At 34.8% G+C, this 26,129-nt stretch overlaps 1 protein-coding gene across 13 annotated transcripts in view; it reads left to right on the forward strand.

The window, feature by feature from the left end:
* Nucleotides 1-26,129, forward strand: part of ADGRL3 (adhesion G protein-coupled receptor L3) — a 588,406-nt gene that overhangs the window by 485,489 nt on the left and 76,788 nt on the right. For all 13 annotated transcript variants that reach the window (XM_007446078.1, XM_007446073.1, XM_007446080.1 and 10 more), the window contains 3 exons: nucleotides 8,616-8,836; nucleotides 21,040-21,106; nucleotides 22,415-22,506. In XM_007446078.1, the coding sequence (XP_007446140.1) occupies nucleotides 8,616-8,836; nucleotides 21,040-21,106; nucleotides 22,415-22,506 (380 nt within the window). The remainder of the gene's footprint in view (nucleotides 1-8,615; nucleotides 8,837-21,039; nucleotides 21,107-22,414; nucleotides 22,507-26,129) is intronic.

The following is a 26,129-nucleotide window of genomic DNA, read 5'->3' on the forward strand; positions in this document are numbered from 1 at the left end:
TGTTTTGTTTTTTTCTTTTTCTTTTTTTTGTGGTACGCAGGCCTCTGACTGATGTGGCCTCTCCCGTTGTGGAGCACAGGCTCTGGGCGTGCAGGCTTAGTGGCCATGGCTCACGGGCCCAGCCACTTTGCAGCATGTGGGATCTTCCCGGACCGGGGCACGAACCCGTGTCCCCTGCATCGGCAGGCGGACTCCCAACCACTGCGCCACCAGGGAAGCCCTGTTTGTTTTTTTGATATTGAGATGCATGAGCTGCTTGTATATTTGGAGATTAATCCTTTGTCAGTTGCTTCATTTGCAAATATTTTCTCCCATTCTAAGGGTTGTCTTTTCATCTTGCTTATGGTTTCCTTTGCTGTGCAAAAGCTTTTAAGTTTCATTAGGTCCCATTTGTTTATTTTTGTTTTTTATTTCCATTTCTCTGGGAGGTTGGTCAAAAAGGATCTTGCTGTGATTTATGTCATAGAGTGATTTGCCTATGTTTTCCTCTAAGAGTTTTATAGTGTCTGACCTTACATTCAGGTCTTTAACCCATTTTGAGTTTATTTTTGTGTATGGTGTTACAGAATGTTCTAATTTCATTCTTTTACATGTAGTGGTCCAGTTTTCCCAGCACCACTTATTGAAGAGGCTGTCTTTTCTCCATTGTATATTCTTGCCTCCTTTATCAAAAATAAGCTGACCATATGTGCATGGGTTTATCTCTGGGATTTCTATCCTGTTCTATTGATCTGTATTTCTATTTTTGTGCCCATACTGTACAGTCTTGATTACTGTAGCTTCATAGTATAGTCTGAAGTCCAGGAGCCTGATTCCTCCAGCTCTGTTTTTCTTTCTCAGGATTGCTTTGGCTGTTCGGGGTCTTTTGTGTTTCCCCACAGATTGTGAAATTTTTGTCCTAGTTCTGTGAAAAGTGCCATTGGTAGTTTGATAGGGATTCCATTGAATCTGTAGATTGCTTTGGATAGTGTAGTCATTTTCACAATGTTGATTCTTCCAATCCAAGAACATGGTATATCTCTCCATCTCTTTGTATCATCTTTAATTTCTTTCATCATTGTCTCATAGTTTTCTGCATAGAGGTCTTTTGTCTCCTTTGGTAGGTTTATTCCTGGGTATTTTATTCTTTTTATTGCAATGGTAAATTATAGTGATCCTTAATTTCTCATTCAGATTTTTCATTATTAGTGTATAGGAGTGCACGAGATTTCTGTGCATTAATTTTGTAACCTGCTACTTTACCAAATTCATTGATTAGCTCTAGTGGTTTTCTGGTAGCATCTTTAGGATTCTCTATGAATAGGATTTTGTCATCTGCAAACAGTGACAGCTTTACTTCTTCTTTTCTGATTTGGATTCCTTTTATTTCTTTTCCTTCTCTGATTGCTACAGCTAAAACTTCCAAAACTATGTTGAATAATAATGGTGAGAGTGAACAACCTTGTCTTTTTCCTGATCTTACTGGAAATGGTTTCAGTTTTTCACCATTGAAAACAATGTTTGCTGTGGGTTTGTCATATATGGCCTTAATTATGTTGAGGTAGGTTCCCTCTATGCCTACTTTCTGGAGAGTTTGCTGTGGGTTTGTCATATATGGCCTTAATTGTGTTGAGGTAGGTTCCCTCTATGCCTAGTTTCTGGAGAGTTTTTATCATAAATGGGTTTTGAATTTTGTCATAAGCTTTTTCTCCATCTATTGAGATGATCATATGGTTTTTCCCTTCAATTTGTTAATATGGTTTATCACACTGATTGATTTGCTAATATCGAAGAATCCTTGCGTTCCTGGTATAAACCCCACTTGATCATGGTGTAGAACACTTTAATATACTGCTGGATTCTGTTTGCTAGTATTTTGTTGAGGATTTTTGCATCCATGTTCATCAGTGATATTGGCCTGTAGTTTTCTTTGTGACATCTTTGTTTGGTTTTGGTATCAGGGTGACGGTGGCCTCATAGAATGTGTTTGAGAGTGTTCCTCCCTCTGCTATATTTTGGAAGAGTTTGAGAAGGATAGGTGTTAACTCTTCTCTAAATGTTTGATAGAATTTGCCTGTGAAGCCGTCTGGTCCTGGGCTTTGTTTGTTGGAAGATTTTTAATCATAGTCTCAATTTCAGTGCTTGTGATTGGTCTGTTTATACTATCTATCTCTTCCTGGTTCAGTCTCAGAGGGTTGTGCTTTTCTCAGAATTTGTCCATTTCTTCCAGGTTGTCCATTTTATTGGCATAGAGTTGCTTGTAGTAATCCCTCATGACCTTTTGTATTTCTGCAGTGTCAGTTGCTACTTCTCCTTTTTCATTTCTAATTCTATTGATTTGAGTCTTCTCCCTTTTTTTCTTGATGAGTCTGGTTAATGGTTTATCAATTTTGTTTATCTTCTCAAAGAACCACCTTTTAGTTTTATTGATCTTTGCTGCTGTTCCCTTCATTTCTTTTTCACTTATTTCTGATCTGATTTTATGATTTCTTTCCTACTGCTAACTTTGGGGTCTTTTTGTTCTTTCTCTAATTGCTTTAGGTGTAAGGTTAGGTTGTTTATTTGAGATGTTTCCTGGTTCTTGAGGTAGGATAGTATTGCTATAAACTTCCTTCTTAGAACTGCTTTTGCTGCATCCCATAGGTTCTGGGTCATTGTGTTTTCATTGTCATTGTTTCTAGGTATGTTTTGATTTCCTCTGTGATTTCTTCAGTGATGTCTTGGTTATTAAGTAGTGTATTGTTTAGCCTCCATGTGTTTGTATTTTTTATAGATTTTTTTCCTGTAATTGATATATAGTCTCATAGCTTTGTGGTCAGAAAAGATACTTGATACGGTTTCAATTTTCTTAAATTTACCAAGGCTTTTTTGTGATCCAAGATATGATCTATCCTGGAGAATGTCCCATGAGCATTTGAGAAGAAAGTGTATTCTGTTGTTTTTGTATGAAATGTCCTGTAAATATCAATTAAGTCCATCTTGTTTAATATGTCATTTAGAGCTTGTGTTTCCTTAGTTATTTTCATTTTGGATGATCTGTCCATAGGTAAAAGTGGGGTGTTAAAGTCCTGTACTATGATTGTGTTACTGTCGATTTCCCTTTTTATGGCTGTTAGCATTTGCCTTATTTATTGAGGTGCTCCTATGTTGGGTGCAAAAATATTTATAATTGTTATATCTTCTTCTTGGATTGATCCCTTGATCATTATGTAGTATCCTTCTTTGTCTCTTGTAATAGTCTTTGTTTTAAAGTCTATTTTTTCTGATATAAGAATTGCTCTTCCAGCTTTCTTTTGATTTCCATTTGCATGGAATATCTTTTTCCATCCCTCACTTTCCGTCACTAAGTGTCCCTAGGTCTAAAGTGGGTGTTTTGTAGACAGCATATATATCGGTCTTGCTTTTGTATCCATTCAGCTAGTCTATGTCTTTTGGTTGGAGCATTTAATCCATTTACATTTAAGTTAATTATTGATATGTATGTCCTATAACCATTTTCTTAATTATTTTGTGTTTGTTATTGTAGGTCTTTTCCTTCTCTTGCATTTCCCACATCGAGAAGTTCCTTTAGCATTTGTTGGTGGTTTAGTGGTGCTGACTTCTCTTAGCTTTTGCTTGTCTGTAATGGTTTTAATTTCTCCATTGAATCTGAATGAGATCCTTACTGGGTAGAGCAATCTTGGTTGTAGGTTTTTCCCTTTTATCACTTTAAATATATCCTGCCACTCCCTTCTGGATTGCAGAGTTTCAGCTGTTAACCTTATGGGAATTCCCTTGTATGTTATTTGTTGTTTTTCCCTTGCTGCTTTTAATATTTTTTCTTTGTATTTAATTTTTGATAGTTTGATTAATATGGGTCTTAGCTTGTTTCTCTTTGGGTTTATCATGTATGGGACTCTCTGCACTTCCTGAAGTTGATTGACTATTTCGTTTCCCATATTAAGGAAGTTTTCAACTATAATCTCTTCAAATATTTTCTCAGTCCCTTTCTTTTTCTCTTCTTCTTCTTGGACCCCTAAAATTTGAATGTTGGTGCGTTTAATGTTGTCCCAGAGTTGTCTAGGACTGTCCTTAATTCTGTTCATTCTTTTTTCTTTATTCTGCTCTGCAGTGGTTATTTCCACTATTTTATCTTCCAGGGTGCTTATTAGTTCTTCTGCCTCAGTTATAATGCTATTGATTCCTTCTAGAGAATTTTTAATTTTATTTATTTTGTTGTTCATCATTTTTTGTTTGCCCTTTAGTTCTTTTAGGTCCTTGTTATATGTTTCTTGTATTTTCTCCATTCTTTTTCCAAGATTTCAGATCATTTTTACTAGCATTACTCTGAATTCTTTTTCAGGTAGACTGCCTATTTCCTCTTCATTTGTTTGGTCTGGTGAGTTTTTACCTTGCCTCTTTATCTGCTGCATATTTCTCTGTCTTCTCATTTTGCTTAATTAATGTGTTTGGGGTCTCCTTTTTGCAGACTGCAGGTTCGTAGTTCCCATTGTTTTTGGTGTCTGCCCCCAGTGGCCTGGGTTAGTTCATTGGGTTGTGTAGACTTCCTGGTGGACGGGACTAGTGCCTGTGTTCTGGTGGATGAGGCTGGATCTTGTCTTTCTGATGGGCAGAACCTCGTCCGGTGGTGTGTTTTGGGGTGTCTGTGACCTTATTATGATTTTCGGCAGCCTCTCTGCTAATGTGTGGGGTTGTGTTGCTAATTGTTTGGCATAGAGTGTCCAGCACTGTAGCTTGCTGGTTGTTGAGTGGATCTGGGTCTTAGCATTAAGATAGAGATCTCTGGGAGATTTTTGCCTTTTGATATTACATGGAGCCGGGAAGTCTCTGGTGGACCAATGTGCTGAAGTCAGCTCTCCCACCTCAGAGGCACAGGTCTGACACCCAGCCAGAGCACCAAGACCCTGTCAGCCACACGGCTCAAAAGAAAAGGGAGGAAAATAAATTTAAAAAAATAAAATAAAATAACGTTATTAAAATAAAAATAATTATTAAAAATAAAAAAATTAAAAGGTAATAAAAAAAGAAAGAAAGAAGAGAGCAACCAAACCAAAAAACAAATCCACCAGTGATAACAAGCACTAAAAAACTATAGTTAAGAAAAAGAAAAACAAAAACAAACAATAAACAAAAAAACAGACAGACGGAACCCTAGGACAAATGGTAAAAGCAAAGCTGTACAGACAATATCACACAAAGAAGCATACACATACACGCTCACAAAAAGAGAAAAATGAAAAAAAATATATATATATATTAAAAAAAGGAAGAAAGCAACCAAATCAATAAACAAATCTACCAATGATAATAAACTCTAAATACTAAACTAAGATAAACATAAAACCAGAAACAAATTAGATGCAGAAAGCAAACCCCAAGTCTACAGTTGCTCCCAGAGTCCACCGCCTCAGTTTTGTGATGATTCATTATCTATTCATGTATTCCACAGATTCAGGGTACATCAAGTTGATTGTGAAGATTTAATCTGCTTCTCCTGAGGCTGCTGGGAGAGATTTCCTTTTCTCTTCTTTGTTTGCACAGCTCCTGGGCTTCAGCTTTGGATTTGGCCCCGCCTCTGCATATAAGTTGCCTGAGGGCGTCTGTTCTTAGCACCCACAGGATGGGGTTAAAGGAGCAGCTGATTAGGGGGCTCTGGCTCACTCAGGCTGGGCAGAGCAGAGGTACGGAATGTGGGGCGAGCCTGAGGTGACAGAGCCTGGAGTGATGTTGCAACAGCCTGAGGCATGCCATGTGTTCTCCTGGGGAAGTTTTCCCTGTTTCACGGGACTCTGGCAGTAGCTCCCGGGAGGGGAGGTGTGGATAGTGACCTGTTCTTGCATATAGGCTTCTTGATGGCTGCAGGAGCAGCCTTAGTGTTGCATGCCCGTCTCTGGGATCCGTGCTGGTAGCTGCAGCTCACGACAGTCTCTGGAGCTCGTTTAGGTGGTGCTCTGGATCCCCTCTCCTTGTGCACCCTGAAACAATGGTCTCCTGCCTCTTAGGCAGTTCCAAACTTTTTCCCGGACTCCCTCCTGCCTAGGTGTGGTACACTAGACCCCTTCAGGCCCTGTTCATGCAGCCAACCCCAGTCCTCTCCCTGGGATCTGACCTGCGAAGCCCGAGGCTCAGCTCCCAACCCCCACCCACCGCAGCGGGTGAGCAGACAAGCCTCTCAGGCTGGTGAGTGCTGGTCGGCACCGATCCTCTGTGTAGGAATCTCTCCGCTTTGCCCTCCGCAACCCTGTTGCTGTGCTCTCCTCCGCGGCTCCGAAGCTCCCCCCTCCGCCACCCGCAGTATCGGCCCGCGAAGGGGCTTCCTAGTGTGTGGAAACTTTTCCTCCTTCACAGCTCCCTCCCAGAGGTGCAGGTCCTATCCCTATTCTTTTGTCTCTGTTTTTTCTTTTTTCTTTTACCCTACCCAGGTATGTGGGAAGTTTCTTGCCTTGTGGGAAGTCTGAGTTCTTCTGCCAACATTCAGTAGGCATTCTGTAGGAGTTGTTCCACATGTAGATCTATTTCTGCTGTATTTGTGGGGAGGAAGGTGATCTCCACGTCTTATTCCTCTGCCATCTTGAAAGTCTCCTAACATGAGTTTTTCTAATTGACGTATTTTGGAAAATAGTTCAAACTCAATGTCATTTTTATAATTTATATACTCTTCCCATATTTTGTTTTACACTTTATATTTTCTTAAGTTCTGTTTACATCTTTAAGTGCTAACTTCATACTCTACTACTAACCACATTTAGCCATATCAAGGAAGGAAGGGAAGGAGGGAGAGAGATGGGGAGAGAGGGAGGGAGAGAGGGAGGGAGGAAAGGAAGGAGGGAAGGAAAGAAATAGGAAAAAATGAATAGCACTAGCCAACTGTTCTTGATAAACCCAAACAGAAAATATGATCAACAGACAATATCTAATATAGTAAACAGACTTTATGCGCATTTGTAATTTTGGGGAGGCCCCTTAAGATTCATGCACATAACACAAGTTGGTTCTCATGAGTAAAACCGCAAATGAAAATTTTCATTTTTTAGAAGACTTGTAGGCATAATAAATAATTCATTCATTTAATGCTCTTCTCTGGTATGTGTCCATATGTATACAGTATGTTACAATGAAAATGCAGTTGGATTCATGTTTGTGATTACACATTCATGATTAATGGCTGTGAAGCGTACAATTATGGTGATTATACTTTTAACTGGTTATCATATACAAATGTGACAGTTTTTCCCATAAATGCATACAGATGAATAAGCAATCAAAGTGCACATTTTTTCTCCAAAAACGTAAAGCCTTCTGATAACAAAAATTAATAGTTGAAGTTCTAACTCTACAAAGCAAGAAATGGAAAACGATGTTATTTCCCAAGAAGAAATCATTTCATTCTCTTTTTAACCTGCAATTCAAATGCTCTGTGATTTCTTTTCATTTAGAAACCTTATTCTTATTTTTGCTTCTTGATGTTACATATGGTATGATAAACTTCTCTAAGTGTTGCATACTGCACAAAACTTCTGACATGTAGCATAAAGGACAATGATTGATATCAAAAATTTGTGTTGACTGCAGCTCAGCCCAACTTGTCTTTACTCTTATTGCTGTATATGTGTTCTCTTCCTGCCTGTTATGTGGCAGTCAGGCTCTCCTTTCTCTTTCTAGCCCCTTTGACACTTGATTGCCTCATCTCCCCTTCATCATCATCTCTCTAATCCAAGGAAATAGAACTGCCCTTTGTCTCGTTTCTCAAGGATCATACTTGTCATTGAATCCATACTAATGAGTTAATTTCTATAAATTTGTTGCCTTTTCTAGTAGGAACTATAGATTTTAGTTAAGACTTCTTGTAAAAAATGAAGGCCTCCCCTCCAAAGGAGTAAGAATTTCAGGAACTGACATAAGATAATTAATATATGGTCAGCTGAAACTTATAGTACCTTAGAAAATATGCCAAAGTAAGGGCTAGCTGCCTTTTGTGACCAAGCTTGTATAGACCAACATTTAGTAAAAGAAAAACAAATGAGAGAATGAAAGCACTTCTGGAACACTTTATTTTAACCAGATCTACATTTACACCTATGCAGTACGAACTTCCCAATGTCATCTTAAATCCTTTCTGAAACAAGGCAAGGAAGAAATAAACAATAAATATAATAATGAATTAATAATCTCATTATAAAACACTTTAATTATTTTTTTTTTAATTTTAAGAGCTTTTATTCTCCTTGATTTTACTGTTTCTCTTTCACTTACATTGAAGAACTTAATATGTTAATAAACACAGGATTATGACCAAGAAAAAAATTCATGAGATCTATTTTAAAACCTTTAGACTAATCTCAGTAATAATTATCAATAGGATCTTATTAGAACTTTTCCCTATATGTTATACTTTTTTCTTATTATAATGCTCTGCTGTAATCCAAGGCCATTATTAATAAAATGTTAAATACAGTTTTCACAGATAAGTTATATTTAATTAGGTTTTAATGTCTGAATTTTAAGAATCTTGTCTCAATTATTTTTTTGCAGACCTATCTTATTATTGCAGTCTTGATAAATATTTATTTTAATTTTATGGCAGTTGGTATTTCATTTGGTATTTATTTGACTGACTCATTTGTTCCTTTCCCTAGATTGCCTGTGCCGTTTTTGCTGCTCTCTTACATTTCTTCTTCTTGGCTGCCTTCACGTGGATGTTCCTGGAAGGAGTGCAGCTCTATATCATGCTGGTGGAGGTTTTTGAGAGTGAACATTCACGAAGGAAATACTTTTACCTGGTCGGCTATGGGATGCCTGCGCTCATTGTGGCTGTGTCAGCTGCAGTAGATTATAGGAGTTATGGAACAGATAAAGTGTGAGTTTACGTTTTCTTTCCTTTTTTTCTCTTTTAAAATCTAGTTGAAATTGAAACTTTGCATTTTCTCAGAAGCTAAGGTCTTTATATCACTTCACAGCAATAAACAACAGAACTGTAGAAGCAAATGGAGATAATTCAATTCATGGGTTGTACTTTTGTTATGATGTGAAGAGAGAAAAAATATTCCTGAGATTGCACATCTACATCACAACCTTGAGTAATTATAAAAGGATGATACTTTTAATATCTTTCAGAGCATTGAGACATTTGTCAAATGAAGAGCTAGCTGTATTAAAGATGTGTATTCAGAGGACAGTGTAGTCCCTGACTTTAATGGCTTCTCTTCTTCCTGACATGTCAATTCTAGTCACTAGAAAGTAACTTATATCATTAACAGAAAGATAGAGCATATGAGCAGGGGCAGCTTGTGTTTTCCTTTTTTCCCCTAGGTGGCTATTGGGGTATAGTGATGAACTTTATTTTCAACATACCTTCAAATTGGTGAAACATACCCATAGAGATGATCAGCATACTTATGGAAAGGAATTCAGTGAAAAATATTTCAGTAATCCACATCAATATAATAGTTGGGATCCTGAGAATGAATGAGTTTCAATAGAAAAAGTTTAGAAAGAAGACCAAGATAGATCTCAGATGAATACTCACATTTAGAACATAGAGTGAGGAGGAAGAATAAAAATAAAGAAAGAAAAGAGATGACCAGAGCCTTAAAAGAGAACCATGGGAAAAGTGAGAAGAAAGTTTCAAGGTGGTATTCTCTGTCCATTTATCCTTTGCAACAACTATTTTGGCAAAGTGCTGGAAGCAGAAGCCAAATTGGAAAGTGTGAAGAGATAAGTCAGTGGCAACAAAGTAGAGTCTTCAAGTGTTATCTACAGCCTGAAAGAGTTTGATTGAGAAATAGTGAAAATATTAATTCATGGTAACAGTAATGAAGAAGGATTTTTAAAAATGAAGTCCCTAAATATCTTGGGTGGGAAGAATCAAGTTGGTAAGAGGAGATTAGTAGAGATAAAGTATCTTATGCCTCATTTGTATTAAATATACATATAGGCTGAATGAAAAGAAAAGGTCCTAGGGGGATAGAAAGACATAAGATTAGACATAAGATGAGAAAAACATTGATTTAGTACTGAAAATGGCCTTAGAATTCACCTAGTCCAAGGCATTATTTTTATAGATGAAAAAAAATCAAGAACCAGATAAATTAACTGCCTTGTCCATGGTGATTGATGTAGATAGTGGCAGACGTGTGATGAAATAAGTCAGGCTTATTTCCACTAAAACTAGGACGTTTTTGAAACAGTCAGATGACCCCTGTCTTCTGAGGTGTGAAGGAAATAACAGAAAAGATAAATTTGGAAGTGGAGGAATTTTTCCATCAAATAGGAGATGCTGATTTTTGAGTGAATAGGTGAGGTCACACTGAGAGGACAGATTTGAAAAGCTTTGAAATGAGCACTATGGAAAATGTATTAAGGAGCCAATTAGACATTAATAAAACGATTTCCAAGCAGTAGTGTAGGCTCAGATGAGGTTAGACAACATCAATTGTACAAAAGTTAGTAAGTCAAATTTCATGACTTTTCACCAGCAGTCAGCAGCCTGAATATGCTGGCAATAAAGCAGCTCATTTCCCAGAAGAGAAGATTCAGAAGGAGGGAACAAAAAGAGGACTCCAGAGTTATAGGGAGCATAGTTAAAATAGAATATACGTTGGTGTAGAAGCACCAACAATACGATTAAAAGAAGACCATCTCTGGCTTCCCTGGTGGCGCAGTGGTTGAGAGTCCGCCTGCCAATGCAGGGGACAAGGGTTCATGCCCCGGTCCGGGAAGATCCCACATGCCGTGGAGCAGCTAGGCCCATGAGCCATGGCCGCGGAGCCTGCGCAAAAGTCACTTGTTTTACATTCCAGAGAGAGAAGGGGAAGCATGTACTGGTGGTGATACTTGTTGCTTAGAAAGATCCCGGAATATTTAAGACATATAAATATTATTTTAATTTTCAAATAAGGGAGTGAAAAATGGGCTACATAAAACAATTTGTCTAAATGTAACTAATAGTAATTATTTTTTAATCTAACCTTTGTGAATTGTGATCGAATCTGAGGTCATTTTGTGTATCCCAGTGGCAATCATGGACCAGATTAGGCTTAGATAAAAATATTGCCTGTATTTGGTCCTAAAGACATTTTAGGGGAGGGGGATTAGATCATAGAATTTAATAAAAAACACCTTTATTCGTATAATTTGCATACCATAAAATTCACTCTTTTAAAGAATACAATTCAGTTGTTTATAGTACATTCAATGTTAGGCATCCATCACCACTATCTAATTTTAGAATATTTTTATCCCCTCTAAAAGAAGCCCATTAGCAGTTACTGCCCTTAGATCATAGGATTTTACATTTTAATTAATGCATTTTCTCTCTAATTTATTAAATTGACTGATATTGTTATTTGTGACCTATACTATATTGTCCTTATATAGTTCAATTTTGCTCTCTTGCAGTTCTTGACTTGCTTTTATTTTTGTTTTATGTTTTTTCTCTTTAGATATTTGCAAATTTTCCTATTACTAAACTGACAACTTGTTTGCTTTATGTTTTAGTCATTTATTTTGAAAGAGAGGTCATTTTCTGGATAGCAGGAATCTATCTTTTCTTAGAATCAATACTATGTAGTCTCTTGTGACTTTGTTAAAGTTTTGGCCATCATTGCTTTAATTTCCTGCACCATAACTGGAAGATCTCATTTACTGACATTATCACTTTGTGAGAATAGAGGCTAATTTTTTTCCCAGGCATTGATTTAAAACAAGCCTTAATAATAGTTCAGTTTCACCATTATGATTTTCCCCAACACAAAGAGAAGCAAAAACAGATACAGATAAAATAAATGGTAAATGAAAGAGGGATAGAAAAGGATAGGGAAAATTGCACTACAATTCTTTCACAGGTGGGCATAGAGCATTTAGTGTCTCATTTGTGCATTTTCAATAAATTGTCCAGAGAGAGACCTTCAAAATACACGGAAAAAAGATTTAACTTCTTCCTTTGGGAATTCATCCAACTCAACGTCTATACAGTGCTGTTTTGCCCATTGAGGAAGCAGGTGTTGAAAAAGAACCATTATTCAATCATTTGTATTTACTTGATAAGCTGAAATGAACAGATCATGTTTCCATCAGGAGTTTAATCAAGATATTGTCTCAAATAAAAATATAAGCAATGAATTTTTATACACTGGAAGGATTTCTACATATAGAATTATGTATTTTGTTCCTTCTTATTAAATCTGTTTTTGTTTTCTGGTTTCTGTTACTATTGTTTATTTCTTTTATTTCAAATGGCATTTCCTACTTCCTGCTCATCACATTTGGGGGCTTTTTGGTTTGTTTGTTTGTTTTTGCCAGTGTCACCTTCTTATGTGCTACATTGATTTTTTTAAATACAAATATGTAAAGTCTACAGTCATAAATAAACTGGAATTAGCCAGGATTCAGAGACATATTGTCACTCATTTTCTGTAAATTCTTATTAAGCTTAATACAGTAAATTTTTATTTCTTGGAAGTCTATTTTACTTATTTTTGGAATTTTGTTATTATTAAATTTTTACTTCTTAGTCTCAACCACTTGGATTACATCGAGACTAAAACAACTGAATACACATTACAGTAATCCAAATAACAAATTTCTCTTTCTTTTCTCTCCTCTTAATGTATTTTATTATAATAACAATGAGGTTTTATTTCTGAAACCTTTAATAATAATAGCTTACATTTCTAAAAAGTAGAGAATCGTATCAATGGTAGGAGATAAAATTAGAGACAGAATTGTTTTTGTAGGTTAAATAAATGTTATTTTGATACAGATAGAGGTAACTATCATATTCCATTTGGCTGAAGGATTATGATGTGTTTTTCTATGAAATGTTATTAGGGCTGTTGAATTGATTATTATGTAGAAAACACATACTCACACATAAAGCATACATAATTTGATTTTGAGAAGTTGCTTAGTTTGCCATCAATTTGCAATATTTATAAGAGAATCTCATTATTTTCTGATGTTATTTAATGAGATCTTTTTATCTCTATTGACATTATTCTCGAGATAATTTACTTAGAATTACATTTAGTCACAATTATCAGACACTTAAAAAATCAGATTAAAGGTCCAATACAGTCATTAAAAAAAAAAAAAAATTCATCTAGTGGACCACAGGTCTAAATTGCACTGACTATGGGGTGTTTTCCATTTTCTCTCTGTTTTTCTATCTACCATTAGTCTCTTATACTGTTATTCATATGAACATTCAGTGAAGCCGTCATGGGGTTATAGCTCAAAGGGAGAGCATTTGACTGTGGTGAAGCTGTCCAATATGATGCTGTCAAAAAATAAAGGCTGACATTGACTTAATAATTCAAACACAATTGATACGGAAATTCTGTGCTAAGTACTTTGATTTTATGACCTGAAACTAATCAGTTCATGTAAACTTTAATTACTGCAATATTACCTCCAAAAATGCAAACTGAACAGTTAATTTTTATTCAAAGGGAAAAAATTCCATTTATAGTTTATAGCACTTTCCTTGAAATCTAACTTTATGACAGAAAAAGCAGTGGTTAAAGTCATGGGTAGATTGGAAAAGGACTGGAAGTAGCTTCCAAGAAGAGGAGAAAGGAGGGTGCTGGGAAGGAGTAAAGCTCAGAGAATAGCCCAGAAATTAAAATGTGGGCTCAAAAATTGGTAAAAGTTTTCTGAAAGATGTTGATTAGGTCATGAACATTTATAATGGACCAGAAAGAACATCCTTGAGTTCTAAAAGCATAACTGAGCTTTTAAAAATAATTGAAATCAATTTTATGATCTGAAAATTATTATAAATCATCTGTTAAGTCTTAGATTTGTCTCCTTAGCTCACTAGCTTAACAACAGCTCCTAAAGGAGTAGTCTCTCCTCTGCTAGTTAAAAGCCCCCCAATTTCTTTATTGCCACTTCATTCTCTAACCAGCATAATCATTTGGGTAGAAAAGTGATTATTGATTTTTAAAATACTAGGTTATATTATTATCCAAGAAGGAGCCGAGCCAAGGAACATTAAACTTGATAGTATCTGAAAGCTATATGCATAGTTTTATTCAATAGATTTTGCAATGTCTAAGCACCTCATCCTACCCATAGAACATTATATATTCATCTGAAATATTTCTCTAAACATGTTATTATATGTAAAATATTCCTACTTGTAACATTGTGTTGACATGAAGCATTTACCTTACTAAATATTTATCACCAGGCATGTTTGACTTTAGGTTGGCCAGTGAGAAATAATACAGATAATGAAGTATTTATCATTGACATATATCAAGATAGTCTTTCAATATGTGTATGGGGAATGCTCTGTATGTTATATGTTCTGTTGTTAAAGCCAAGAGCATATTTTATGTGTATGTATATCAGAGACTGAGGGCTTATTGTATCATCACTTCATCACCCAAGAACCCTATGATTGGCACAAGATTATCACCATATATAAGAATTTGGGGTTTGAGCATAATTTTTTTGGTTAAGGAGTTATCCATTCCAGAGCCTATATAAGAGAACATCAGGACTGCTGTCCTGTTATATAGAAAATATAATTGAAGTCAAATATGGAACTTAAGTTCTTACTGGAACCAAAGAAGTATATATAATAACTTCCATATCTAGAGATTACCTTTTATCATAATTTCACCCTCTAGAAGGTTACAATCAAAAAGACAGCTAATGACACATATTGGTGAGGATGTGGAAAAATCAGAATCCTCATATATTTCTGGTGACAATGTAAAATGGTGCAGCTAACTACTTTGGAAAAGAGTTTGACAGATCTTCAAAATGCTAACATTAGTTATCGAATGACCTAGCAATTCCACTCTTAGGGATTTACCCAAGAAAAAATGAAAACATAGGCTCATTCAAAAACTTTCACATGAATATTCATAGCAGCATTATTCATATTAGCCAAAAAAGTGGAAACCCCCATATCCATCAGTTGAAGAGAAGATAAACAAAATGTGGTATATCCGTATGATAGAATATTACTTGGAAATAAAAATGAAGTATTGATACATGCTACAAAATGAACACAATTTAAAAACATTATGTTAAATGAAATAATCCAGTCACAAAAGACTACACATGTATGATCCCATTTGTACTAAATGTCTAGAATAGACAAATTCTTAGAGATAAAAAGTATAGTGGTTACTAGGACTGGGGAGAGGGTAGGGACACCATTATCATACCAAGGGAGTGAATTTGGTAGAGACAATGGAAGGTGGCTGTAGATAGGTACAAGTTTTCATTCTGGTGTCATGAAAATATTCTAAAATTAGATTACAGTGATCATTTCCCAACTTTTAAATATACTAAAAGCATTGAATTATATACTTTAAATAGATGATTCAGAGTATATAAATTATACTACAATAAAGCTGTTTAAAAATATGAAAATTTTTACTAACTTATCAAGAGATCACCTTATATTTGGAAAGATCTTATATTTTTACTTGGGACATATTTCAACAATCTGTGCTTTATGTACAGCATATAAATTTCTCATCTACTCATTGAGAATTTATCATTGTCAACAAAACTATAGCTTTTATTTATTTTATAACTTGTATGTTCATTCTTTTTGAGAAACACATATTAGGTTCAGGGACTTTGGAGTCAGGTAGACTAGAATAAAATTCAGGCTCAACTAATTATTAGCCATGTGGCTGTGGGCAAGTCAGTTTGACTTTCTAATCTGTAACATGGTGGTTATTATATAAGTACCTTGCAAAACTACTGCAATATTTTAAACTGTGTGTATATGAGTAAATACATATGTATATGTATGTGTGTGCATATATATGTATATATATTTAAGTATGCATGCATGTAAAATGGCATGTATAAGCATTTATTAAATTGTAACTATTATTATTACTGGTACTATTATTTAGCTGATGAAAATGAAGGAATACAAACTTTATGATTAGCAACACTGTTTTAATTATAAAATAAATTATATTAAAAGCATCCATTTATAAGAGTAGTGATTACAATTCTTATGCTACTGCCTCCTGTTATTTCAAGCAACATGGGACCATGGGAATTATTCCAACATTTAATATTAATAAATTATAACACAGCACTTTTCTTACCTTTGTAGTCCACCATAAACTTATAGGATGTATTTTGCTGAAGAAATAATGAAACACTTATTTTTTAAAAACATATTGGGGGGAATTCCCTGGTGGTCCAGTGGTTAGGACTCCATGCTCTCACTGCTGAGGGCCCAGGTCCAATCCGTGGTCAATGAACTAAGATTCCACAAGCCAGGTGGCACGGCCAAAAAAAAAAAAAACAAAACATATTGGGTGCATGAAGACAACCTAACCTATATTTGATGTATGAGATCTAGTTTTGTGTTCTAAAATTCAAAATTGTAGCTGAACCACAAATGCCAGTCTTGAGTACCAGTGATCACACTCCATTCCTGCATTACTCTGCCAATCTTTTTTCCAGTTCATGCACTTGCTCACAAAGTATTTCAATATTAGATGCATGAGTGTGCTGTGATACAAATGTCATTTAAAAACCCTTAACAGATGTATTATGCAGTAAGCTTAGAACTAGAGTAATTATGCTTGAAGTGTGTATCTGTCCCTTTTCCTCTTCTCTTCCTTCTTTCTTGCCCCAATTTTCTTTATTCCTTCTTTTTTCTCTCAATCTTGCCAGATATTTGTAGTACAAATATAGAAAGATCTGCATATGCTACAGAGAAAAGAAGAATGTGTAGTCTACAAACTCTCATAAACAACCTGATATAATTAAACCCTATAAATTTCATGGTCTGTCAGTCACAAAGATTGTTTACTGGTTACATTTAATACTCAACAAGGATAGTTTAGTCTGTGATTTAGGTCCTGTAGAAAATGAAGCTAATATCATTGTTAATTTACATTACTTCAAAGACTTGGTTAATGGTCAGATGTCCACTTTGATAAGAGTGAATTAAACAGGCAAAAAAATACAATATCCCAAAACATCTTAATGAAACAATGTTAAACTAACTTTGAATAAGGAACTACACTCTGGTAGTGTTACTGGTACCTAAAAACATTATAAAACATATGTTTTAGGTGACATTTATATATGTTGGGCAATTGGTCTTACCACTTTTTAGAATACAGAGCCATGCCTTTTTAAAATGACTGATGATAGAAAAATGGTGAGGAGTATTTTAGTAGGAGAAGAGAATTAGCTTTAGAAGCATGGTTTTCTGTTGTCCTGTTTTAATAAATTAATTTATTTCATTGTTTTATTTTTCTGTTTTCTGAGTAAACCTAAAGGTAGTACTTGCTTAATTGGTAATTAACATTTTTACAGGAGGCTGATGCAGATTTCAACACCTTTATTATTATTTAATTTGCAGTGATGTTTCTTATATTTTGGAAGATAATAATTCTGGAAGAGCATAATAATTTATCCATGCAGATTAGTATCAGTTGTTTAGAGTATTAAACCAATAAACCTGAATTAATGTAGTAAGACTTTATCAAATATATGGCAATATATGCTGATTTTATAATTTTTTAAAAATTGCTACAAAAAGAATTTCAGTGACATCTTTGTATAGGTAAATGGGAGAAAAAGTAAAGGTTTATGGTATGTGACAAGTTCTCCTTTGAATTCCAGAATGTATCTGGTCTTGTAAGATTTTTCAGTCTTGATTCAAATAAGCATGTAGTGTCATCAGAATGCATTTGCTCTTTCAACAGCGGGTTATCTCTTTTATTACAGTACTGATATAGATTTTATGTATATGACAGAAGTTCATTTAAAAAAGAATTGATAGATCTTAAAAATTAAACAAAAGTAGCCTATTAAAATTAATGATTTCACAAATTAAATGATGCTTAGTGGATAAAGGCAATTTTCAGATAAATTGTATTTTTCAATGGCAGGTCTATCTGGCCATTTGCATGTTGGACTTTATTATGTTTAGTACAATAAGTTGTTCCTTTATAGCATTTGTTTCCCCTTAATCAGTGGTTTTGCATTGTATCTAAGTGACATTGAATGGCCTAGACTTAGAGAATACTATGAGGTAGGATGTATGTGCCCAGGCATGTAAAAACACACACATAATACTGTTGGCCCTCCAGATCCATGCATTCAGCATGAATGGATATGGAGGGCCAGCTGTAAGGCACTTGAGCATCCATGGATTTTGGTGTCCACGGGGGATCCTGGAAACAATTCCCCATGGTTTCTGGTCTGTACTCTCCCGCACCTTAAAGCCAGGGTGAATTCTTTCAACATTGGCACAGGAAACTCAGGGCACAAATCACACAAACTTTTAAGGTAGTTAATGGGAAAGAGGAAATACAGAAAGTTTTGAGAAAGCCAGCATGCGGCCAAAAACAGCAGGTATGGCCATATGGCAATTGAATTAGAAAAGGGATTCTTGCCACACTGTGGTCCAGAAGGTAGTCAAGCCCAGGCAGCCATCAAGGAGAGAGGATTTATTTAATACATGTTAAGTGTTTCATATCGCCTCTTTCACTGTTCAGTTCCTCAGAGAATTGAAATCTGTTGTACCAAATAGATATTGAAGAATTTTCTTACAGAAAAAAATAACTTCTACAGTAATTTCACTTCTACATTTAGAGATCACTATGCCAAAAGCATATTTATTTCCAAATAAAGCATTTGCAAAACAAAGACCTTTTTTGAAAAGTATAAAAGTTTTGTAAGGCTAAAATTTAATGACATTATTTTATTTTAACAACACATTTGGTGAAATTATGTAAATTTTTAAAATTCTCTACTTTATCCAAGACATTCTGTAATATTGTAATTAAAATTGTTTGTCTAAGAAGTCATTAACCTGTAGAATAACAGTTTTCATAAATTCTTGAAATACATTTTCCTTTGAAAACAGCTTGCTGAAAATGTGTTTTGGTTCTCACATTAGCTCTCTAAAACTCGTCTGACCTACAGAAGAACAGGGGCTGTACTATTAACAGTCATTCTTAAATGTATTATTAGTATATCATGCTGTTACAATTTCGGCAACATTCTTGGACTCTGGTGTATGTGTTTGTGTGTATGTGTATGTTTTTGTATGTTTTAATTTGGGAATATGTCCATGATTTGTCCTTTATTGTCCTTATCTTGAGGGAAAATGTGGTCTTTGTTGAGGACCCAGAGAGACCCACAAATATTTCCCCTTCTCTGGTCTCCCCGCAACACACACACACACACTCCTTTGTTATTAGGGCGGTAACAAACTAGCCTCTGGTCAGAATGAAGACAATGTTCATATTTCAACCTTTGTGTTCTCTGGTTTGTTTCTGCTTATTGGCAATACCACACTCTTATTTTCCATGACCAAATTTTTTGAACAACAGCACAACAAAAAGATAACCAATTACTCAAACAAACTAATGGCTAATAGTTTAAGTATTGATTGCCTCCCTAATAACATTTTTTCAAATTGGATTATTATGTTTATTTTGAATAAAGAGAAATTATATGTCTATGTAAAAAATATGAACTTGTAGTCAGTTTCTTATTGGACTGCAAATATTACACTCCAGTTGAAATTAGTTTACATATATTTAACTTAATAGAATAAGGCCAGATTTTCTTGTTTTGAAATCACTTTTTTTCAGGGCATTTGGTTATTTCTTTACTTAAAAATCTAGCTTCTAACCTTTTCCAAAACAATTCAAGTTACATAAAAGTAAAAAAATAAAACATAATAAACATCACTGCCACTATCACTCAAATGTTAAAACTATTAGTATTTTGGCACATATCTTTCAGTAATTACTAAAATAAAGCACATGGCTAAAGCCTCTTTCATCTGCTTCTGGTCCTCTGTACTCACATATGAGAGGCAATCACTAATCTGAGTTTGATGATTTTCCCATTTCATTAAAAAAATTGCATACATATATGTATCTGTCAAAAATATGTGTATTATAGTTCAAAGATGTATAGATTCTTCACTTTGCTTTTTCACTAAACTTTGTTACTGCGGTCTATTCTATTGACATATAAACATCTACTTCCTCCCTCTTGACTATTTAATGACATTTCATCATATGAATAGGGAACATTTTATTTATTTATTCCTGTATTGACATATATAAAGTTCTTTCTACATAGCTTTTCTGGTATTCCATTATTGCTGAGGTTTAAGTAACAGTTACATAATAATCAGAAATATTTACATACTTTGGATTTGCTCTTTTAGACCACTTAGCAAAGCACTCGACTGTTTTCCACTGGAGATGTTTTCTTTTTTAATTATGCCTCAAATATAGCTAAATGACAAATAATTCAAGATATGATTTTTAACATCAAATGTAATTTGTTCAAAATTTACATTAATCTTTCTCATAACTAGTCACTTCCATTTTGTCTCCCTGTCATCCTGAAGAATGAAAATGTAATTTCCCAGAGGCTTTAAGAATTGAGGGAGTATTAAATGTAACTGAAATTAAGTGATTAATAATTTACTCTTGGGTCATGAATCAACTTCATGGGATGCTAAGGATAATTTGCAACCCCAGAAGCACTAGAAGTAACAATGCACTTTTTAAGACTTAAGAACTCTCAAAGGTTGGCTGCCCAACCTAATTAAACTTCAGTTTTCTGATACCAAATTTATTTCTTCTTTGTCCTGAATTTCCTCAGATCTTCTTGACAGGAAAATGTCACTTTACCTGACAGCTGATAGACAGGTTATGTAGCACCATAATTGGAGAGAAAAAGATAGCTTAAAGCTACTCGATTTAATGGCTATGTGTATGGCTTTTTCTTTCTTTCTTTTTCTTTTTCTTTTTTTTAAGGTTTCTATGACAGACACAAAAGGCCCTAGCAAATAGGCCCAGTGCCATTTTTTTCCTGCTTCCTCTAGGGGTGATTATCTTACTCCATCAATAGTGCTGTCAGAAATTGGGCACATAATTCAGCATTTAAATGAACAAGCAATGTAATATTTCCTGTCTCCCAGTGGAATGCTTTGCAGCTCACATTCTTCTCTGTCACTCGCTCACTCTTGATGTATGTCCCATATCCAGTCCTTGAATGCCTTCTCTTCCTTGTGTTTCATTGCAGATGTTGGCTTCGACTTGACACCTACTTCATTTGGAGTTTTATAGGACCAGCGACCTTGATAATTATGGTAAGAACTCCTAATTAACTATGTGTTTCCCAGGTCAAGAAATAAAACTTTCACTATCCTTGTGCTGTCTATCTTTAATTTACATAGAGTAATTTTGGGAAAGCATGTACTTATTTGACCCTGTGTAACTCAAGCAATTAGACACTCATTATAGTCTACTTTTATATTGTAAAATACTTAATCAAAACCCTTGGGAGAAGAAAACATGCATTTGCAAGAGCTTATGCAGTACTGTGGCTCCTCAGGGGCCTGATCTAGCATAATCCATTTGGTTTTATAGGTTTTAAACAGTGATGACTTTGTTTGACAATAGTACATTTTCTTTCTTTTTCATTTGGATAATTTGAATTATGAATGGAAACGGACATTGGAAATGTGGCAAAATAACCTTCCTGTTCCTTCCAGTTTTGTTTTTATATAAATCTCAGAAACTTTAAAATTTAAGAGGATTTCACATGAGAATGATAAGTAAGTTAGGTAAACATTCTGGAATCATACTTTCTTTTTTTTTATTTTTAAATGCATAATATCTTGATTTCAAATATGCATTATTTATCCTAATTGAGATACTATTGGTGGTATATTATTTATATACTTACCATTTTAAAATACAAAATAGCCCCAAGTTCTGGAATATATAAACGAAGCAGGTGACAAGGGCAATTCAACATGTGGTTTTCTATACAGTTTACATATGTGTGATATTTGAAATGTACACTGGAGCTTTTATTTTGTTTTGTTTCAAATCATATGTTCTCTCTTGGTCCAGTGATATAACAATGTCAGTGGGGGTTCCCTCTACTTTAATCCTAATTTGTTGTAGCATCAAAATTTAACCAGCATTTTATAATCTTTTTGACCTAGCTATTCAAAAATATTATGATTTTTGTATTTATGTTTTGTAATGTAGCACTTGAACAGTAAATCAAGGGCCATGTTTAAAGGGTAGATATAGTAACACACCTGGAATAATTACTGTCTTTTAAAAAAATATATACTTGAAAAAAATATATATATATATATATACTTGACTTGGCTTTGTCTTGCAGTTTCCATATCATCATTCCAACTGCTGCTGATTTTGTATGTGTGTGTATTTGGCATAGCAGTGCTTTGTAACTCATTGGTATCCTGAGTTCCCAAACTGGCCTCTTGCTTTTACTAAAATACTAGGCAGTCACCTATGATCCAATTCCTTTTTAAGTGTAGGAGAGCTAATTTCCCAGAACAACTCATCTGTCATAGAGAATACACTTACTTTTTTTTCTACTCCAGTTATGCAATATAACAGTACCTTTTACATTCCAGCTTAATGTAATCTTCCTTGGGATTGCTTTATATAAAATGTTTCATCACACTGCCATTCTGAAACCTGAATCGGGCTGTCTTGATAATATCAAGTAAGTGATTTTTCTTTTTCTTTTCTTTAGTCTACCTTACTTTGATACACTTAACTATCCCTCCTTTTCATTGTATTGAAATCTTATGGCAAAATTATAAAGATCAATGTGTTGTCTTTGCTGAATAAGATCATTTATTGACTATTGAGGTGACTTGATCTGCCTGAAAATAAGTATAGTGAAGTTCTGTCTTCAAAGAAACTTTTCCCCCTAAATTCTTATTTGCAGTATGATAAGTTTTTATTAGATGCATTTATTTATTTTGTCCAGGAAACAAAGTTGCTGTGTCTGGGCAGACTATTTTGTTAGAGCTATAACCACACCAGTACTCAACACTCCATCTCTCCCTTCAGAGCAGTGTGAAGAGAGTGAGATGGTGGCACCTGCAAGTACCAAAAGGGGGATTTTTACACCAGAAGAGAGGAACCCTGAAATTATTAACCTAGGTGTTTGCAGAGGAGCTGTTGTACAGCTGCCCTCCTCCCCTCCTGAGAGAGAAAAGGATACCTCAGCTCCCTAATGTAAAATCCTATTGTATACATATATATGGCTCCAGGTTGTACCCCCTTTGAAATGTTAACATTTACCTCTTGGGAAGTAAATCTCTCCATAAGACTGTCACTACCTATTCCATCATCTTTTAATTCCTAAGGTTTATCCTTTAACCCAAATTCTACTTTTTTATCCTCAAAAACCTGAACCATGCAGAGATATGAAAATATCCACAATCCTTTCCTCACTAGTAGTACTTCTTTTATATATATGCAAAAAGAAGACAATTTACATTCTCTGGGGAAAAAAATAGTTCTTTAGTGTAACCAAAAATTTTGTCTTATTCCCTTAGAGGCTGTGACACTTGAGAAAGAGTAATGTGAACATGTACTTTAGTCATTAATATATATTCTATATTAAGTAGCATTTGTATATGATTTGCCTGTGCTATGTGTTAACTTGGTTAAATGTTTTTATTTCAATGAATGCACTTTCAGAAGTTTCATGAGGTCTCCTGTGACTTTCATGTGCTACTGACATTCTCCTTGAACTACCTTGATAGCAGCTATGTCACCCATTTTTCATCCTCCTACATTCAGTGCCTGACATAGTTCCTTGCCCATAGTAGGCCTTCAATGAATGTTTATAGACTAAAGTAATACATTAAAGACTGTAGTGACAGAAGTGTATTGACATTAAGTATTTAATTTTGTTTAAGGGGTCATCTGTCTACATTAGTTGAAAAGGTAGCTAAGGAATTAGAAAAAATAATGTAATGGAGCAAACTAGAAGTTATCTACTGTGAGTAATAGTCTTTTGTACTTCTTAATATTACTTAGTTGAGTCATTATACTGTTGAATTATGTACAACTAGACTGCCCTTCTAAAATGCAGTATTAGTTCCTTGGACTGTTTGCTCCTGATAATATTGAATTTGGATTGTTAAATAGGCACATAAAATATAATTTCTTTATCTTATCATACTTCTACTCACTTTAGTATAAATTGCATCCTTATATCTATTATTGTGTAATATAAAACAAAATGCATATAATACTCTATTATCATTTTTGTTATGCTTTTAAAGTACTATCAGAAAGAAGTGAATAATACTTTTTTATGTAACAGCTTTTACCAGATTAAAAATGCAAAAAGGCCTTGTACTTATTTAAAAGATAGATTTGTATTCTCATTATTCATATGTATTTCTTTAGGTAATATGGGTTGAATGTCTGTGATATTACTATTTAGAAAAACAAACACACAAAAGCTAATAATTACATTTAATGATATTGATGGCATCAAACTTTATATTACAAAGCAAAATAAAGCCTTAAATGAGACTGTCTTGATTTGAATTCTGTCTAAACTGCTTTATAGTTTATAGCCTTTGGAAAGTTTATCTAACCTGCTGAGGCTTCCTATCCTCTTTAAAATGGGTATATGAAACATACCCAGCCATCAAACGTGCAGAGGTATGTAATCAGTCTTTGATGATGCTTTTTAAGGAAAAATCAATAAGGCTCAAGGAGAGAAATTAAGTAGCTATTAGAAAGAATATGGAGGGTGGTTTTAAGATGGAAAAAAAGAGGATATAGGGCTTCCCTGGTGGCTCAGTGGTTGGGAGTCCGCCTGCCGATGCGGGGGATGCGGGTTCGTGCCCCGGTCTGGGATGATCCCACGTGCCACGGAGCGGCTGGGCCCGTGAGCCATGGCCGCTGGGCCTGCGCGTCCGGAGCCTGTGCTCCGCAAGGGGAGAGGCTGTGGCAGTGAGAGGCCCTCGTACCATAAAAAAAAAAAAAAAAAAAAAAGAAAAATAAAGTTGGAGGCCACACTAAAAAATTTCAAGACTTACTATAAAGCTACAATAGTTGAAAAAAAAAAAAAAAAAAAAAAAAGGGGGGGGTGGGGATATGGGTATGCTGATGGGAAGGAACCAGTAAAAAAGTGGTTAGAGATAGAGGAAAGGAAATCAGTGTTATAGTCATGACCTGAGGAACTATAGGGAGTGAGATCCAGAATAGCGGGAGAGTAATTCCACTCCATTCATTTTCATGAAGGACACTTTTCTACTGAGATAAGAGAAGCCAGCTAGGAGGATTCTTTTCTGCTCAGACTAGATAAAATAAATAATAGGCGTGATGTAGATATGTGGTGGAACCAGTGTAGAGCAGTAAATTGACGGATTTCTGCCTACTCTCCTCTACAAAGTAGGAAAAATCATCTACAGGATATGAGAGCATGCAGGAGAGAGATAATAAGAGAGAAATCTCAAAAAAATAATCCTTAGAACTTTCCAGAATCTGAAGGACATTTTATTTCATTTAAAATATGTTAACTATTTAATAAGTGCTTGTAAAAAAAATCACCAGGGCATAATTGATAAGGAAAGAATTTAAGAAAGGTTTAAGCAGAACACAAAATCTGGCATCCTTTTTGTTTTTAACAAAAATAAGGATCTGTATAATATGAATTTTTAAGTGATATGGGTGATGTGAGAGTATTTTAAAGGCATAGCATCATTTATTTGCAATATGTTCTTTTTTTAGTACAGGAAAAGGGCATAAAAGTTAATAATGTTTTCTTGGGGATTTTTTTGTATTTTTGTAAAGTGATGAATAAGATGCACCACCTTGGGCAGTTTATTGAGAAAATAAACTCACCATATAAGGCTTTTGCTGGTCAGTGTCTTTCTAAAACCATTCATTTATCAAATATTTGTTACTTTTATTACACACATTCTTTCACATAGAAATATCTTCTTTATCTAAAATGTGTTTGCTTCTCCCCATGTTCACTACCACCACTTCCTTTTTGGCCACCATGAAATTCTGCAAAGCTGCTTCAGTGGTCTCCTGACATTTTTCCCCATACTGATTCTTGCTCCTACCTTCATTAGCTAGAGTGATCTCTTGAAAAGTTTAAAGCTGATTATGCAACTCTCTTGGGTAAAACTCTTCAGTGATTTCCAGTTACTCTTACACTAAAGTCCAGACTTCCTACCATGGCCTACTTAGCCTTCCTGGTCTAGTTGTCGCTTTTTAAGCCATGTGCCCCTCTGGCCATTCTGGGTGTACTCACTTGTGCTTCAGGTCTTATCTGCTGCTACTCTACAGATTTTCTTTTCCCTA

Source organism: Lipotes vexillifer, unplaced genomic scaffold (genome assembly GCF_000442215.2).
Source record: "Lipotes vexillifer unplaced genomic scaffold, Lipotes_vexillifer_v1.1 scaffold462, whole genome shotgun sequence".
Classification (NCBI taxonomy): domain Eukaryota; kingdom Metazoa; phylum Chordata; class Mammalia; order Artiodactyla; family Lipotidae; genus Lipotes; species Lipotes vexillifer.